This window comes from Pagrus pagrus, assembly GCF_965226575.1.
Source record: "Pagrus pagrus genome assembly, chromosome: 21".
In the NCBI taxonomy this organism is placed as follows: Eukaryota; Metazoa; Chordata; class Actinopteri; order Spariformes; family Sparidae; genus Pagrus; species Pagrus pagrus.
This window is the reverse complement of record NC_140208.1, coordinates 1,269,489-1,285,992: the sequence shown is the minus strand read 5'-3', so window position 1 is coordinate 1,285,992 and position 16,504 is coordinate 1,269,489. Positions and strand designations below refer to the sequence as shown.

Below are 16,504 nucleotides of genomic sequence, written 5' to 3'. Positions count from 1 at the left end.
GAAGACGCAGGATGAGATCAGAGATGTCAGGAATGAAAAATGAGATGAAGCATCAGAAGAGTTGAGAATCTCAAACCTGGGCTGGTTTCTGTGGTCGAAGGCGTCTCCACAGAGTCCCTCCGTCCTGTCAGTCCTTGGTTTACCTCCGGGTCACCTCCTGACACATTGGCCGGGGTCACTCGCAGGGGGCGGGACGGCTTGTTGAGCGACGGGCGGGACAGTTTATAGCTGATGCCACTGGGCTTAGAGGCGGGGCCAAGGCTGGGTAGGAGGGGCTTCTTTAAGGCGGAGGGCGGCATGAGGGATCTACCTTGAACTTTGACCCCTCCACCTGCTCCCTCAGGGGGTTTTGACAGGTTTCCTCTGGTTGGAGCCGGAGTCGGGGAGCGAGGGACAGTGGCGCTGCGAGAGACGGAGGAGGAGGTGGACGAAGGGGTGAGGGTGGGGGAGGGCTGCCGTCGGACCTGGGTGAGGCTACGTGACCGCAAACGATCGCTTTCAGTGAGCTGGACCGACGGAGCGGACCCGAGGCTGTCGCTGGAGTGGGAGCGGCTGGCCTGCGCTTTGATCTGGAGAGGGGAACCAGACCGAGAACCAGGACCAGAACCACCAGAACGGATGAAGCTCTGAGGCTGCCGCAGAGAACTGCTCCGTGGTTTAGTCCCAGATAGACCGCCGAGGGCCTGTTTTGTGCCGTTGGTTAGCCCGAATGAAGTTTGGCTGAGTTTGGAACCGTGTGATCCACTTTTAGAGACAGGAAGCGTTCTGGCGCTGGACTGAGGTGATGGCGAAGATGAGGATGTCACAGGGTGGCTGAAACCACGTCCCTTTCCTGCAGAAGATGTGGTTGGCTTCTTGGCGTCCCGCTGTGACACCGACGATGATCCCTGTTGCCGTTGGGAATAATACTGAAGCCCGACATTCCCGCCCTTTCCTCTCCTCGGCTCCCTCTCTCCGTCGGACCCTCCGTCCTCCACCGGCTCATTTTCTTTCCTCCATTTCATGGAAAACGAAACCGGCACTCTGATGAATCCATTCTGCTTCACAGAGGTGGGGGGTGCAGTTAAACTGCTGTTGACCCCCGCTGGGCCGGGGTGGTGGTAGAACCCGTTGGTGAGGCGGGTGCTGGTAGCAGCGGTGCTGGTGAAGGTACAAGTGCTTGCGGCAGCAGCCGGAGCCGTCTGACTGCTGCCGGAAGGCGAGGCGGGTTTGGGTCGCGAGCCGAACTTAGGGAGCCTAGAAACCATGGTGGGCATGGCGGGAGGGTTGTCAAGAGCAGGGGCTGACATCAGACCCCGCCCACTTCACCATGGAGACACTGAGCAAGAGGAGCTGGAGAGGAAGGAGACGAGAGAGACCGATCAATTAATCTGTCAGTTATTAAACCCCAAAAACAGCAAACCCCGAAACCATCAAGTCATTTCCTTTAGTTCGACTGTTGCAGCTCAACTCAGCTGTTCACTGTCAACAACAACAACAACAACAACACAGTGATTCAGTTTAGAAACAACTTTGTTTCTTTAACGAAGAAAACCTGCAAAAAGCATCGACAGGCATGTTAATAATTTTTAGCTAGTTTCATGCTGAATATTTAAACTGATGAACTGTAACAGAGCTGCCGAGAGTTTTGTAACACACCTACAGAAATGATTATCATTAACAGCGCTGAGTCAGTGGAAAAATCCAGCGAGCAGCTCCGACACGGCCTGTGATCAGCAGCCGAAACACGTGGCACCTGGACGGATCTGCACCTTCAACACTGCAGGCTGAGTTCAGGCATGTCTGTGTCTGTGTGTGTGTCTGTGTGTGTGTGTGTGTGTGTGTGTTAACCACTAACCATTAACCACTTCTCTCTCTCTCTCTCTCTCACACACACACACACACACACACACCACGCCCATAATAAAAACAATCAGCCGTCCCGTCACCTCCAACAGCAAACGACAGATAGTAATCAGACCAGATCACGTTATGCATGACACACCCAACACATCCTGCAGCTTCACACACACACACACACACACACACACACACACACACACACACACACACACACACACACACACACACACACACACACACACACACACACACACACACACACACACACACACACACACACACACACACACACAGAGGTGAGACAGGAAACAAACCCTGAGGCAGGATTAAAACAAGGCTGGCCTGTTTCAGGTCTGGGTTTGATCCTGAGCGCTCACTTTCTCTCAGAGCAGAAGTACATGAGGAGCACACTTCACTATAAATATCACACTAATGCATATAACACAACACATGTCTTGATATTTTTACTTCCTCTAAAGCATCATAACTGCTCAGACTGTAATATTTCACAATATTTTGGAGCAAATACCTCGATGTCGATACTGTGACAGTATTGAAGGGATGATGTTTGTCCCATCACTTCACTGTGGTGAGCCTTTAAAATCAAGGTCAAAGACAACACACAGCGACAGGGACGTCATGGTGCGTTCATGTTCACCTCATAAAAAATGTAAAGGACACCTGTCAGGACATACAAGTCTAACAACTACATAGCTGTCAGTGCTGAAAAGTAGTCAAAAGTCAAATCGAATGGTGGATTTGGAGAACTGTGACACCAACCTAACCTGAATTATTTAATTAAAGAACAAGCTAAGACGAGTCGATCCTCTCAGCGACCTTTCCCGTCCTTTCTCTCTCCTCTTCTCTCGCCCTGCAGTCTGAACACATGGTGCCGATGTTTTAAAAAATGAGATAAATAACTAACAGAAGCCTCCTCAGTCACTTGTCCCCCCAAGGCCACCGTACCCTACGCTAACGTGAGCGTCACAAGCTTTTCTTGGAAGCTAAATTGAAACAGCTGATGTGTTTATCTCCGACACGAGAAAGCGAAGCCTGACGGCTGAAAAACCTTGTGATTTCAGCGTGAGGGAAACAGAAAGGACAAAACATCATCGACGATCATCCGCACGCCCTCAAGTGCTTCTGAGATCATTTATATTACATAAAACCGACCGAATACAAGCGAAGACGCTGATACAGACACATGATGTGAAGAACACTGTCCACAGAGTTACATTACAAAGTGAGTCGTCGTCTCGAAACAAACACTTGTTAGACTTTGTTTGTTGCAACATTTTCCCATGAGACTGACGATAAAGACTTTGAAGAGGAAGATAAAGTAATAAAGTGTTTCCCATAAAGATTCTGCATTAAGCTGACTCATAACTTCCCCACTGCTGCGTCACCGTCACAGGCCGAGAAGCAGAAGTAGAAACAGTCATCGCGGCCCCAAAGCACCCGGCCAGTGGTTCACATGCACCCTGATATTCATGTGAACACCTGGTGGTGGAGACCTTCCATACGCCTGACAACAGGAAAATATCAAACACGTCAACGCTTATTCTGATCGTTTCGCTCTGGTTGGAATAAATATATTCAATATATATAATATGCATCATTTGTGTCAGAATTTCGAACAACCGGTGATGAAATAAACCTCAGTACACTCAAGTTCTGTTCTTAAGTACAATTTTGAGGTATTTGAGTATTTCCATTTCCATTTCCATGCAAACTCAATTCATTTTCGTCCGACTCTCCTGCAAAATGTGACCAAAAATCACCATCGCTCGCTATTTCCACCAATCACAGCAGCTCTCTTTGCTCGCGTCATGCACGGGTTTCTGGATTGGGAGATGCGGACATGTGCTCGGCAAACGTCTCACAGTTACTCACAAGAGCGCTCAAAACAAGTCCCTGATGTTCTGCATGGAAGCGGAGACAAACTGTTCTGCACGGTGTGCGACATCGTGATGAACACAAAAGAGTCGTCGCTTGACAAACACTTTGTGACAAAACAAAACACGTGGACGCCAGGCGAGACAAACCACCGTGACAGATGCTGTTTCATCCAAAGCTACTGTAAGTACTGAAGGTACAGAGGTACGCTGTTGCTGCTGTTGTTGCTGTTGTTTGTGAAATATAAGTTGAAGCAAGAGTGATAGAAGCATGTTTGCTTTACAAACTGTGGAGAGAAGGAAATGAAAATCAGCTCAAACAATATGATATATAAGTTAAGATGGAGCGATTAACGCAATAACGCTGCCACAACCTCACTGCAACATCACAACTTTAGAAATTTAGCAATTTCTTAGAAAAGCTGATGCAAAATCAGGCAATTCAGGCCACAACAATCACAAAACAAGTCAGCGAAGTCCTGGAGGGACGGATGAATTAATGTTGTGGGGGACATTGTGTGAGAGGAAGCTGCATCAGAGCCAGAGTAGCACATTTTTAAATACATTTATTTTATCTGCAATCTGACAGAAGAATCACAGATACTGATGATCGGAAAATGCAGAATATCTGCGGTCTGCCCCCCACGTCTTACAGGAGTTGGACAAAATATTATATACAACATCCTGCCGCCGTTACAAATCACAAGTGTTTGATAACCACATTACAAAGACTGTGTGCATGTCGGCCGAATTAGTTTTTCTTCCTAACATCTGCACCGAAAATCAAGTATGTAAGTAAACATCTGCCTTTAGACACATAGTTAGCACATAGTTTGAATATTAATAAAGTGTGTTTTAGCCACATGTACACACAACACTGACCCACAACGAGAGAGACGTCCTGGGAGGAAATGAAGAGGAAAAGTGGAGCTGCAGGTTTAAAGGTTTTGGTCTGACGTCCAACGTCCGAACAGAGCAGAGACACGTGTCAGATAAAGTGTGTGAACGCACACATGACAGGAGGTTTGAGGGTAAAGGTCACTTTCAGGCACGTCGGACAAACGTGGCGTCTTTTTGAACCTGTGAGCTGGAGGCAGGAGGTCACCGAGGTCAACGCGTCAGCATGTGTGTCCGAACAACGAAGAGAAACGACTGTTAAAGGCTGATAAACTTCTTGTTTCCCCGCAGCGATCTTTAAAGCGCCATGTCTCAGCTGCAGTCTAATCTGAGTTTATTGCTGTTGGCTGATGCACAAGAGAGATTTCTACCACACACACACACACACACACACACACACACACACACAGGTCACTTCCTGTCTCACCGAACACTGAAGCTTTCCGTCTTTGGCTGAGAGCCAGAGAGTCCATTCGACCTGACGGACGACGCACAGGTGTAAACTCCCTTCATTTGTTTAATGGATGAGAAAACGCTTCACTGTGATTACTGACGTGACACGCAGCGTTTCACTGCCTGAAGTGGTGATGACATGAGAAGCTGCGACCAATAAAACAACAGGAAAGTAAAAATGATCGGCACGCAGAGACACTGAAGACTCAAACCAGCAGACTGTTAACGAACGAGAACTGTGAGCTCCAGGAAATACATCAATGAGCCACAGTGAGGAGGAGGAGGAGGAGGAGGAGGAGGAGAAGAAGAAGAAGAAACTGAGCAAACACATGATATCTACAAAATAAAAGAGCGAATCGTTAGCGCTGAAACATTTCTTCCATTACTGAAATCAATCTTTATAAGCCTCCCTCAGTATTTTGACATCAGGAATATTACTTCATGGACTGTTCACATCGCAATATTTCGTATCTGATGATTTTGTCGAATACCTTCACTTTTCCTGAGTCTTGAGTTGAAATCTGTTCTCTGGAGAAATAAAACAATAACTGAAGGAAGAGGACGTGTTATTCTGTCTGGACTGGCAGATTTTTCCACTTTAAATTAACTAAATCATGCTCCAGTTTGTAAGAAACATTTATGGATTATATGTAAAATAATACCTTAGAATAAAAACAGGTTTTGGTTTAAAGGAGGTCACTGTTCCAGAAATAAAGAATAAAAACACATTTTGTTTGCACATTGATAACTGAAGATGCTTTTCACTGTAATGTCGAATATAAATTCATAGTTTGTTTGTATGCGGGGCGCTTTATAAATCCTTGTTTGCACTTATTTGTGTAATGACATATAAGAGAAAAGTGAAATGTGAGGACGCAGATGGAAGCAGTTGACCTTTTCTAGCTGACGGCGCTCGATTCCTCTCAGCTCAGTGAGCGGAGAAGTAGAGCATGAGGACATCGATAAGCCAGCGTGTGACTGATGTACAGTAGACGAGGAGGAGGAGGAGGAAGATGTGGAGATAATAACAGGCTAATGCAAGGAAGAAGAGGAGGAGGAGGAGGAGGACTGGAGTTAAAGAGAGGAGAAGGAGGTCAGGGAATAAACACAAAGGAGAAATGGGTAGATATTAAGGTTACAGAGGGTCAGACTGAAGCTCATGTTTCAACATTTGTTAGCAATTAAATTTATATTAAACCAAAAACTCAAATATCTGATGTGTGATCAGTTTTCAACTGCTTTCCTCCAAATCTTAGACGTCCTGATTCAGGATGGAAATGATGAATCGTTCATCGATTAATCTGAGTTAAGAATTGAACTGATTTAAAATGTGCTGACCGATAATCAGAGATGGGAATGAATGAATCATAAAATGTCTTGTTCATCAAATATATAAATAGGATTTGGGATGAAAAGAAAAATCTATTTAATTACCACAAAGTGACTTATTTCTCTTGTCGGGCCTGATACCGGTGCACAGGTGAGATAAACACCAGAGTAATATGATATAATAATAAAACTGCTATAATAATAATGATAATATGTTATAATAATAATACTTTTAAATGTGATGATTTGCTGCTTTTCTCTCTCATTTGTGACTGAATAAGGAGTCTTTGGGTTTTGGACAAAAGAGGTCTTTTTTTACAGACTCAACAATCGTGACAATAATCTGCAGATTAATCCATAATGACAATAATCATCAGGCAGCTGTTGGGTTTCTTTGCTGTACAGAGCTGAACACAGCTGCAGCTGCTGCTGGCAGGCAGCCGCGTTGATATGCCTCCATATCACCCACTCAGTCTGTCAGCCCATCAATCAATAAGCCTGCAGAGCCTCGTACAGACCGGCGCTGATGAATGACCTCCACACTGGTGGAAACATACAGGACAGCTAACTGGCTACACAGAGGACGCAGCTATCCGACTGGTTGATGAGTACAAACAGCAGGTGGAGGCTTTGAGAGCTCTGCTGTGACTTGTGATCACGTCAGTCTGAGGTCATCATGGGATCCTTTATAAGTGATAACAGTCAAAGAAATCTGACTCACTGCACATCCAGAGCAGGACTCCAGTGTTTTAAAGCAATAATTTACAGGTCTGATGAGGAGCAAAGTTCTTACTTTACTCTGAGAGGAAGTCTGGAAAAATCCGGCCCATCAGCATGTCAATTTTTAAAAATCTTCTTTTTTTTTTTACCTTCTGTCTTGATTTTGTACTTTGTGTGTTGAGTCGTCTGTCTATTTGCTGTGTGCTGGTGATTTGTTAGCGTGTGCACGCTGCAGATAAAGAGGATATTTTCCATGTAATAAACAGACCGATGTGACACTCAGGGTTGATTCTTCAGGAAAGACCGTCTCATTGTCACCTGACAGATGCTCCTGTCTCCTGACAGAAAGGCTCCAGACTCTCAGGTGAGTCTGTCAGCAGTGTGCGAGCTCAGGTTTCTTTCACACTCTCAGACTGAGAAAAGGCCAAAAGTAGCCAGAGCAGAGCTCACAGATGGACCAGCGACACAACAGATGGTCGGGCCTGAGCCCACCGTGCACGTCGGACCGGACGCCATTAATCTCATCTGTCCCCATGCTGAGGACGGAGGCTGGACACACACACACACACACACACACACACACACACACACACACACACACACACACACACACACACACACACACACACACACACACACACACACACACACACCTTCCAGTTCAGAGCAGCTTCCTGGTCTGTGTGTTAAAAATGTAAGAGGAGCTCTCAGCAGTGAGAATAAAAACGCTCACAGGCCAAAGGTCTGCAGCTCGGGATCATCTTCCACCATCGCTCAATGATAAATGAATCAATAGAAACCTGATCAGCTGCTGCTGCACTCAGTCCGAGTCACAAACACACCCAAGAGAAGACATCCAATAAAAACACACACAAGTCCTGTACACACGTTAGACACTTGACAATTCAAATAATATTAATGACGATTCAAGAGTTCAACAACAAACAGCAACAAACAGCAGCCTTCAGTGATTCAGCAATAAACAACAAAACACAGAAATTCAGTTTGTTACAAAGTTCAGTGGCTCAAATCTGTCCAGAGTGATCCCTCTCCTCAAACAAATCAATAGAGGATCTCTGAGAAAGAAAATAAACCAACATGTCCAACGCTGTCAGAGTCTCCTCCAGTCAGCTGATCGTCTCCGTCACACAGGAGAGGAGTACGGAGTTGACGCTGCAGGCTAACGCTGAGCTAGCTGCAGGCTAATGCTAAGCTAGCTGTGTCCTCTTCAAACTGTGAGAGAGGAAAAAAGGAAGAATCCTTCTTTCAATTTGAATTAACCAACCCACAGTCCAAAACCCAAAGACTCTTCATTTACCATCATCAGTAAACATGTTTCTATAAAATGTCAAGTGAATTTGAAGCGATCTTTGGAAAGTCTGCAAAAAAATACAACATATCAAACTATAAATGTGGTGCGTTTCCATAAACTGTTTATGAAAAAGAGTCATTTGGTCGGAGGATGTCGCGGTGTAGGCTGCGTGGCACCGTCACGCGTGGATGTGGAAGTAAACAGAGGCTAGAGGTAAACAAACCAGGAGACACGATGGAGAGAGGTCGGCAGGAGTTACTTTCCATCGGGAAACTTGTAATTGTTCTTGCATGTCAGCTAGCATCGGACCTGTTGCCTGCTGTCCGGAGACGACGAAGAAATACAATGATGATAATGCAGACAGGAAACAGCTGATCAGTCATGTGAGGATTTTATTTTGAGTGACGGTTCAATGAATCGTTTCAGCTCTAATCTTTAGAGCTCAAGCAGATACAAGTTGTATCTGCTTGGGTGCAGACGCTTTTCCGCTTGCTCTCGCTTCTGCTTGCCTTTTTTCCACTATTATTCTTTTTTTCTTCACTGAGAGATTACAGGCAGTGACTCCTGGATATTTAGAAACCACTGGGAGCATAATTTATTGGAGATAAAGTACATTGTTGGCTCATTTCAAAAATTTTTCCGAACTCTTCAACACTTTCTGAACGAGGCCTAAGAGGTAGCACAAGCCTGTTAGCAGCTAACTAGCAAGCTAACCAGCAACAGGATGCCACCCTTCACCACTGACGATTTCCACAAACTCATGCAGAAGATCACTTTGTTGGAAACTAAAATCCACAGATTAGAAGTTAATGTGGAGGTTAACGGACTGTGTGGAAATGAAACCACTCTTCCTTTCAGCGGAAAAGAGAACGCTAACACACAGCTACCTAGCACTGATAAGAAGCGGGAGAGCCGTGATCTCCGCAGTAAATCTTCACATGGAAGTCCTCCCTGGAACACTCTTGGGGCAAAGCCAAAGAAGAACTCTGCTCCTTGGAACGTGGATGGAAGAATTACAGGAAGAACCGTCCACCCGGAGATCTCTGATGCTACCGGCTGGCCAGCACTACCATCCTCCTCCTCCTCTACTCCAATGCAGAGCAGGACACAGCCGTGGTCAGCTGCTAAAGGAAAGACCAACAGCAAACATCCCGTACAACAAACTATCAAAATGCAAAACAGATTTGCTCCACTACGCCGAGATTCCGCATCTCCATCTGATGACCTGTACCACTCATCGCCACAGAGAAGGGTAAGGTCTGAACGTAAATTAGAAGCTAACAGGCCGCAGGCAAAGCTAACGACTGGGCCCCAAACTCTGATTGTGGGAGATGCCACTGTTAAAGATGTGAGATTCATGTGCGGTGAAAACATGAAGGTTCTCTGTTTTCCAAAGGATATGGTTCCTGACATGACAGCGAGAATCCCTGGTATTGTTGCAGCAAATCCAACTGTCAAAAAGATCATTTTGCATACGGGGATGAATGACATTGTGAAGCAGCAGTCTGAAATGCTCAAACAAGATTTTACTGATCTGTTGAACACAGTCAGCTCCCTGGATGTTGAGGTTTTAATCAGTGGCCCCCTTCCACCAGTCAGAAGAGGTGCTGAGAGATTCAGCAGATTGATGGCACTGAACACATGGCTTTCCAAAGCATGTAATGTCCATTCTATGTATTTTTTGGACAACTTCAATTTCTTTTGGGACCGCAGACATCTTTTTAAGCAAGATGGACTCTTCCTAAATAGGTCAGGAGTCAAACTGTTTATGTCCAACATATCTTTCTGCCTGCGTCACCAATCTGTTCCCTCCACCAAGGACAAGAGGCAAGACAGGCCGAAACAAACAGGAGATAATCACAAAGGAAACCGAGCACAACCCCCAGCTGAAGTGAGCTCCACTCATGAGAGATGTCAGGACAAACAGGAAGAGGATTCTCTCTGTGAGGTTCAACTGTCTACACCACCCCAAACCCCACCCAGTTCACCATCTACTGTGGGCATGTTGTCGCCTTCGTCCCCCCTCATGGAGTTCACCGACCAAATGAACAAGCTGGTCATCGCTGGGACACAGTTTACCCCCCGCCCTACTGCAATTTTCTCTCCTCTCATTCCCCTGAAACACCCTCAGCCTTCGGTGAAGCTAAGACACACACCACCCCCACCCCTTTCACACAGGCATCATCCTCCCCAAGCTGATAAGAGCTCAGCACACTTAGATCTTTCTGTCTCTTACTGCTGATGTTTTATGGGTCCAGGCTCTAAAGATGTCACTCCTGACTATTCCCAGCAAAAGTCGGGGCCCAGTGTACTGGAAGCTTCTTCAGTTCATGTTATGATCGGTAATAGAAAAAGAATGTTTAAATTGCCAAGAAAGAGTGTAATGTCAAATTTAACATTCATTCCGGGTCCAGGCTACGAAGTTGATATCTTTAATGTCTTCCCTCCAGAAAAGCCGGGGCCCCTTGGAGTTCAGGTAGTCTCCTCGATTCCTGTGTTTACAGGTAATAGAAAAATGGTGAATTTGCTGAGACACAGGGAGTGCCTTAATAAATCTGCCAATCTATTAAATTTAGCTTCCATTCCTCGTCAGCCACAAACTGTCACAAAAGATTGCACAGCTGGTTTTGACTCTTTTAATTTAGCTTTATTAAACATCAGGTCTCTGGCAGGAAAATCTTTTTTAATACATGATTTTATCATCAAACACAATCTTAATTTTATGTTTTTAACTGAAACCTGGTTAGACCAAGACAACAGTGCAGCTGTTCACATTGAATCAAGCCCTCCAAACTTCTCTTTCATAAGTGAGACTAGAAAGCATAAAAAAGGAGGAGGTGTTAGTATTCTGTTCAATGAGTTACTCAAATGCAAGCAAATGTTTTATGGAAATTTTACTTCTTTTGAATATGTGGCTCTTCAGTTAAACTCATCTTCTCGGGCTATATTTCTAAACATCTACAGGCCACCTAAATACTGTACAGATTTTTTTGATGACCTTGTTGAGTTACTGTCTCTTATCTGCACTGACTTTGATTGTGTGTTAATTGTTGGTGACTTTAACATCCATGTCGACAAACCTGAGGACAGATGGACTAAAGAACTGTGTCGTGTCCTTGATAACTTTGGACTCACTCAGCATGTGATGCAGCCCACACACAACAGGGGCCACATCCTAGACTTGGTTATCTCCAAGGGTCTGAACATTCCTAAGGTTCTGGTATCTGATGTTGCTCTCTCCGATCATTACTGTGTTCTCTTTGAGAGTGATATATGTGTGTACACAAATGTTCAAACTGAGGTCGTCTCAAAGCGTTACATCACTGAAAACACCAGTGACATATTCATTGAGGCTTTCTCCTCCACACCTCCCCTCTCCAGGTTCTCCGTCAATGACCTTGTAGATCACTTCAGTTCTAAAGTTACAAATGTTATTGATGCCATTGCACCCACTAAAGTGAAGGTGGTCTCTGGTAAGAAAAAATCTCCTTGGAGAAATGCCACGCTTGTCAAAATGAAAAAAAAGGAATGCCGAAAGGCAGAGCGCAGGTGGCGCAAAACTAAGCTCCAAGTTCATTTTGACATTTATAAAGAGAGACTTTACATTTTTAATTTAGAACTGAAAAAGTCAAGGCAGTCATTCTTTTCAGACATTATCACCAAAAACAATAATAATGCACGTGCCCTGTTTGCTACTGTCGACAGGCTAACAAACCCTCCTGTGCCAGTAGCCTCTGAACATCTATCTACCAGGGCCTGTAATGAATTTGCATCCTTCTTCACTGACAAAATTCAGAAAATTAGACAAGCGGTCTGTGCCACCGTACCTAGTACAGGAGGCGTGTTATCCATGTGTCCACCGAAAACCAACTCTAACACCATGACACAATTTGACCAAATCAATGACAAAAACCTGCAAGAGATAATACAACATTTGAAATCTTCCTCATGCTGCCTTGATATTTTACCAGCAGGGTTCTTCAAAAAAGTTTCAGACTGCATGACTCCAGATCTGCTACAGATTGTCAACATGTCTCTACTTTCAGGCGTCTTCCCCCAAGCCATGAAAACTGCAGTTATTAAACCACTCCTGAAGAAGAACAATCTAGACACATCAGTAATGAATAATTACAGGCCCATATCGAACCTCCCAATTTTAAGTAAAATCATTGAAAAAGCTGTTTTTCAACAGCTGAACAATTACTTAATAGTAAATGGCTGTTTTGATGTCTTCCAATCAGGATTTCGACCACATCATAGCACTGAGACTGCTCTAGTCAAGGTCCTCAATGACATTCATTTAAACACAGAAAATGGCAAAATTTCAGTCTTAGTATTACTGGATCTCAGTGCTGCGTTTGACACAGTCGACCACAACATACTACTGGACCGACTGGAAAACTGGGTGGGACTCTCTGGTACAGCACTAAACTGGTTTAAATCCTATCTAAATGATAGAGACTACTTTGTGTCTATTGGTAATTACACATCTGAAAGGATGAAAATGACAAGCGGAGTACCCCAGGGCTCCATTCTGGGGCCTCTACTATTCAACATTTACATGCTTCCTCTAGCTCAGATAATGGAAAACAACAAAATATGTTACCATAGTTATGCAGATGACACACAAATTTACATAACCATCTCACCAGGGGACTACAATCCCATACAAACGCTAAGTAGATGCATTGAACAAATCAATGATTGGATGTGTCAGAGTTTTCTTCAGTTAAACAAAGATAAGACTGAAATAATTGTTTTTGGAGCCAAGGAAGAACGACTCACAGTCTCTGCTCAGCTTCAATCTATAATGTTGAAAACTGCAAACCAAGCCAGAAACCTCGGTGTAATAATGGACTCAGACCTGAACTTCAGCAACCACATTAAGTCAATTACAAAGTCGGCCTACTATCATCTTAAAAATATATCCAGGATAAAAGGACTTATGTCTCAGCAGGATTTAGAAAAACTTATCCATGCATTTATCTTCAGCAGACTCGACTACTGTAACGGTGTCTTTACAGGACTCTCTAAAAAATCCATCAGACAGCTGCAGCTGATTCAGAACGCTGCTGCTCGAGTCCTAACAAGAACCAAAAAAGTAGATCACATCACTCCAGTTCTTAGATCTTTACACTGGCTTCCTGTCAGTCAAAGAATAGATTTCAAAATCCTGTTGTTGGTTTATAAAGCACTGAATGGTTTCGGGCCAAAATACATTTCTGATCTGCTGCCACGTTATGAACCATCCAGACCTCTGAGGTCATCAGGCTCAGGTCTGCTTTCAGTCCCTAGAGTCAAAACTAGACATGGAGAAGCAGCGTTCAGTTACTATGCGCCACACATCTGGAACAAACTCCCAGAAAACTGCAGGTCTGCTCCAACTCTCACCTCTTTTAAATCAAGGCTGAAGACCTTTCTGTTTGCCACAGCCTTTCACTGAAGCAATTTTAAGTCTTTGAACTGCACTGTGACTTTTATTTTTTCTCTGTGACTTTTGTTTTCCTATTTCTTAACTTGTTTTAATGTTTTGTTTAAATGTCTATTTCTCAACTTGTTTTAATGTTTTGTTTTAATGTATCTTAAATGTTTTACTGTAATTGTATGCGCCTGTAAAGCACTTTGAGTTGCCCTGTGTCTGAATTGTGCTATACAAATAAACTTGCCTTGCCTTGCCTTGCCTTACATCTCCTCGTGCCTGTTTCCATAAATGTGTAAATCAAATCTATAAATACAGTATAAGAAGCTGCCAACACCTTCAGCAGCGTCTCCCTGTCTGTTATGTAAGATCTCATGAGTTTGGTTCATGTTCCCGCTGCTCCGTCTCAGAGATAAGGTGAACCGTGTGCTGCCGTGCAGAGTTCAAAGGCCACGTGTGACGTACGTGCACTCGTGAGGACACACTTGTTTGTGTTATCGAGCTGGATGCGTCGATAGTTTTATCAGTTTGTCCAGAGGACGGAAAGAAAGTGAGTCTTCTAACAGCAGATCTGCTGACCTAAACCAAGTCCAAACAGCAAAGCATTATGGGTAGCAGAGGAAGAGGTGATTTAAAGTCAGGCAGAGTGAAGTGATGCTCCTCATCTGCTGTTAACACCTCTGATCTATGATGAAGCTCGGCTGTCATCCATCCTGTCTCCTCCTCCTCCTCCTCCTCCTCCCATCATGTCCTTGTTTTCCTCCTCTGGGCCTTTTGTGGTTTCAGTCTCTCTACATGCTGATCACAGAGGACAGAGATATTCTTGGCAGAGGGCAGAGTAACATAACCTCCTCCTCCTCCTCCTCCTCTTCTTTCCTTTCCTCCCCGCCTTCATTACTGAGCTGTAGTCTCATTCCCTCAGTCTAAAACTGCAGTCCAGAGACGAAAGAGCCTGATGGAGTGGCCTCCAGACCACCAAAGATCTTCAACAGTCATCACAAAACATTAACCGTGCTCTGCTGCAGTATCCAAGTATCATTAAGCTCTGCCAGTGTGCTCCAACTGGCTGTAAACATCTCAGCAACACGATGCCTTCTTCACCATTTTCAATATTTAATATTCATATCATTAAGTCCAGTTTGTATTTATGCCACGACGAGTCCCTCAACAGCAGACGTGATTTAACTCAACGTCCTGAAGTAGCGTGGAGTGACTCAGACACAAATGAGACGTTTTAAAAGTTTTAGTCTCATTTCCACCTTCCTCCCTCTCTCTCCTGGAAGTTACAGCAACGGGCGAGCAAATGAAACGCATCGTTACCTTGAGGAAACTCGTGGGTTTCTCTGGTTCGAACTGGTTTGGAGGAGATAATGTAAGTAGTAAACAAAAAAATGTAAACACTCAAGTAAAGTATATTTCGCTGATCACAGTTTGTAAGTAAGGTTTTCAAATACACGATATTAAGGCCTTGTCCACACGGAGATGGGTTTTTTAAAAATGGATGTTTTTTTTTAAAATGTCCTCCTCTGGTTTTAAAAAACTCCCGTCCACAACAACAGTACTTAAAATAAATCTCTGTCCACGTGCACGCCAAAGCAACAGGTGGCGATATAACCTCCAACGTGAGGCCGCGTTGGCCGATCTTAGTAGTTTTAGCTTTCCACATATATTCATCCGTTTTCAGTGACCTGAGACGTTTCCGTGTACAGACTGAGTTTCCGTGTACAGAAGGCCAAAACGCTTTGATAAAGCTTTGTTTTAGAAATACCTGTGTACATGTGTACAGGGCCTTAACTGTATTGGAGTATTTTCACAGTGTGGTATTTTTACTTGAGTAAAGAATCTGAACACTTCTTCCCACACTGACTACATCAGATATCAGAGAAGTTCAAGTCTCCAGCATTAAAATAATTGTGAATTTAAGGGTTGGTGCATTTATATTTCTTTGACCATCGTTATGGAAAGCACAACAAGTGTTTTCTGTACTGTGAGCAGACGGCAGCTTTACTCCTTCTTACTTACTTCACGTTTTGTGTCAGCCTCACAAATCTGTCATTTGACAATGCACGTATCAATAAGTACCGGCAGCAAACAGGTTGGGAAATGATTAATCAATAAACACAGGCTGTCATCTCTGATCAATCAACAGGCTCTGAGATCTAAATCACTCTGCTCTACATTTAAACATCATCATCATCATCATCATCGCAGTGGAGGACTGACACCCTCAGTCAGGACGACTCCTCATCAAAATAGAACGGCTGCATTTAGCCGCTGTTTGCATTATTCATGGCTGCTGGTCGGACGCTGGGTGTGTCCGGGCGTCGGGCAGACTGAGCGCGTCATCAGCCGGGGAGGATATTTGATCTGCGGAGCATGAGCGACAGGTTTTCCTCCCGGCCTGATGTCCAGACGCTCACTGTTAGCCTAAATATCCAGTCAGACAGAAAAGGAAACGCACGCTGTAATCTGCCCTGAGACACTCGCAGAGGAAACCAACGCTTTAGATGATCAGAATGGGATGAAAGTCGATCTATTGATACACATCGATTCTCTCCACACACACACACACGCACACACGCACACACGCACACACACACACACACACACACACACACACACACACACACTCTATCA

At 44.4% G+C, this 16,504-nt stretch overlaps 1 protein-coding gene across 3 annotated transcripts in view; it reads right to left on the bottom strand.

Moving 5' to 3' along the window:
- Nucleotides 1–16,504, bottom strand: part of LOC311250649 (serine-rich coiled-coil domain-containing protein 2-like) — a 45,005-nt gene that overhangs the window by 20,659 nt on the left and 7,842 nt on the right. For all 3 annotated transcript variants that reach the window (XM_084342511.1, XM_084342512.1, XM_084342510.1), the window contains exon 2: nucleotides 77–1,332. In XM_084342511.1, the coding sequence (XP_084198637.1) occupies nucleotides 77–1,289 (1,213 nt within the window). In that variant the 5' untranslated portion in view covers nucleotides 1,290–1,332. The remainder of the gene's footprint in view (nucleotides 1–76; nucleotides 1,333–16,504) is intronic.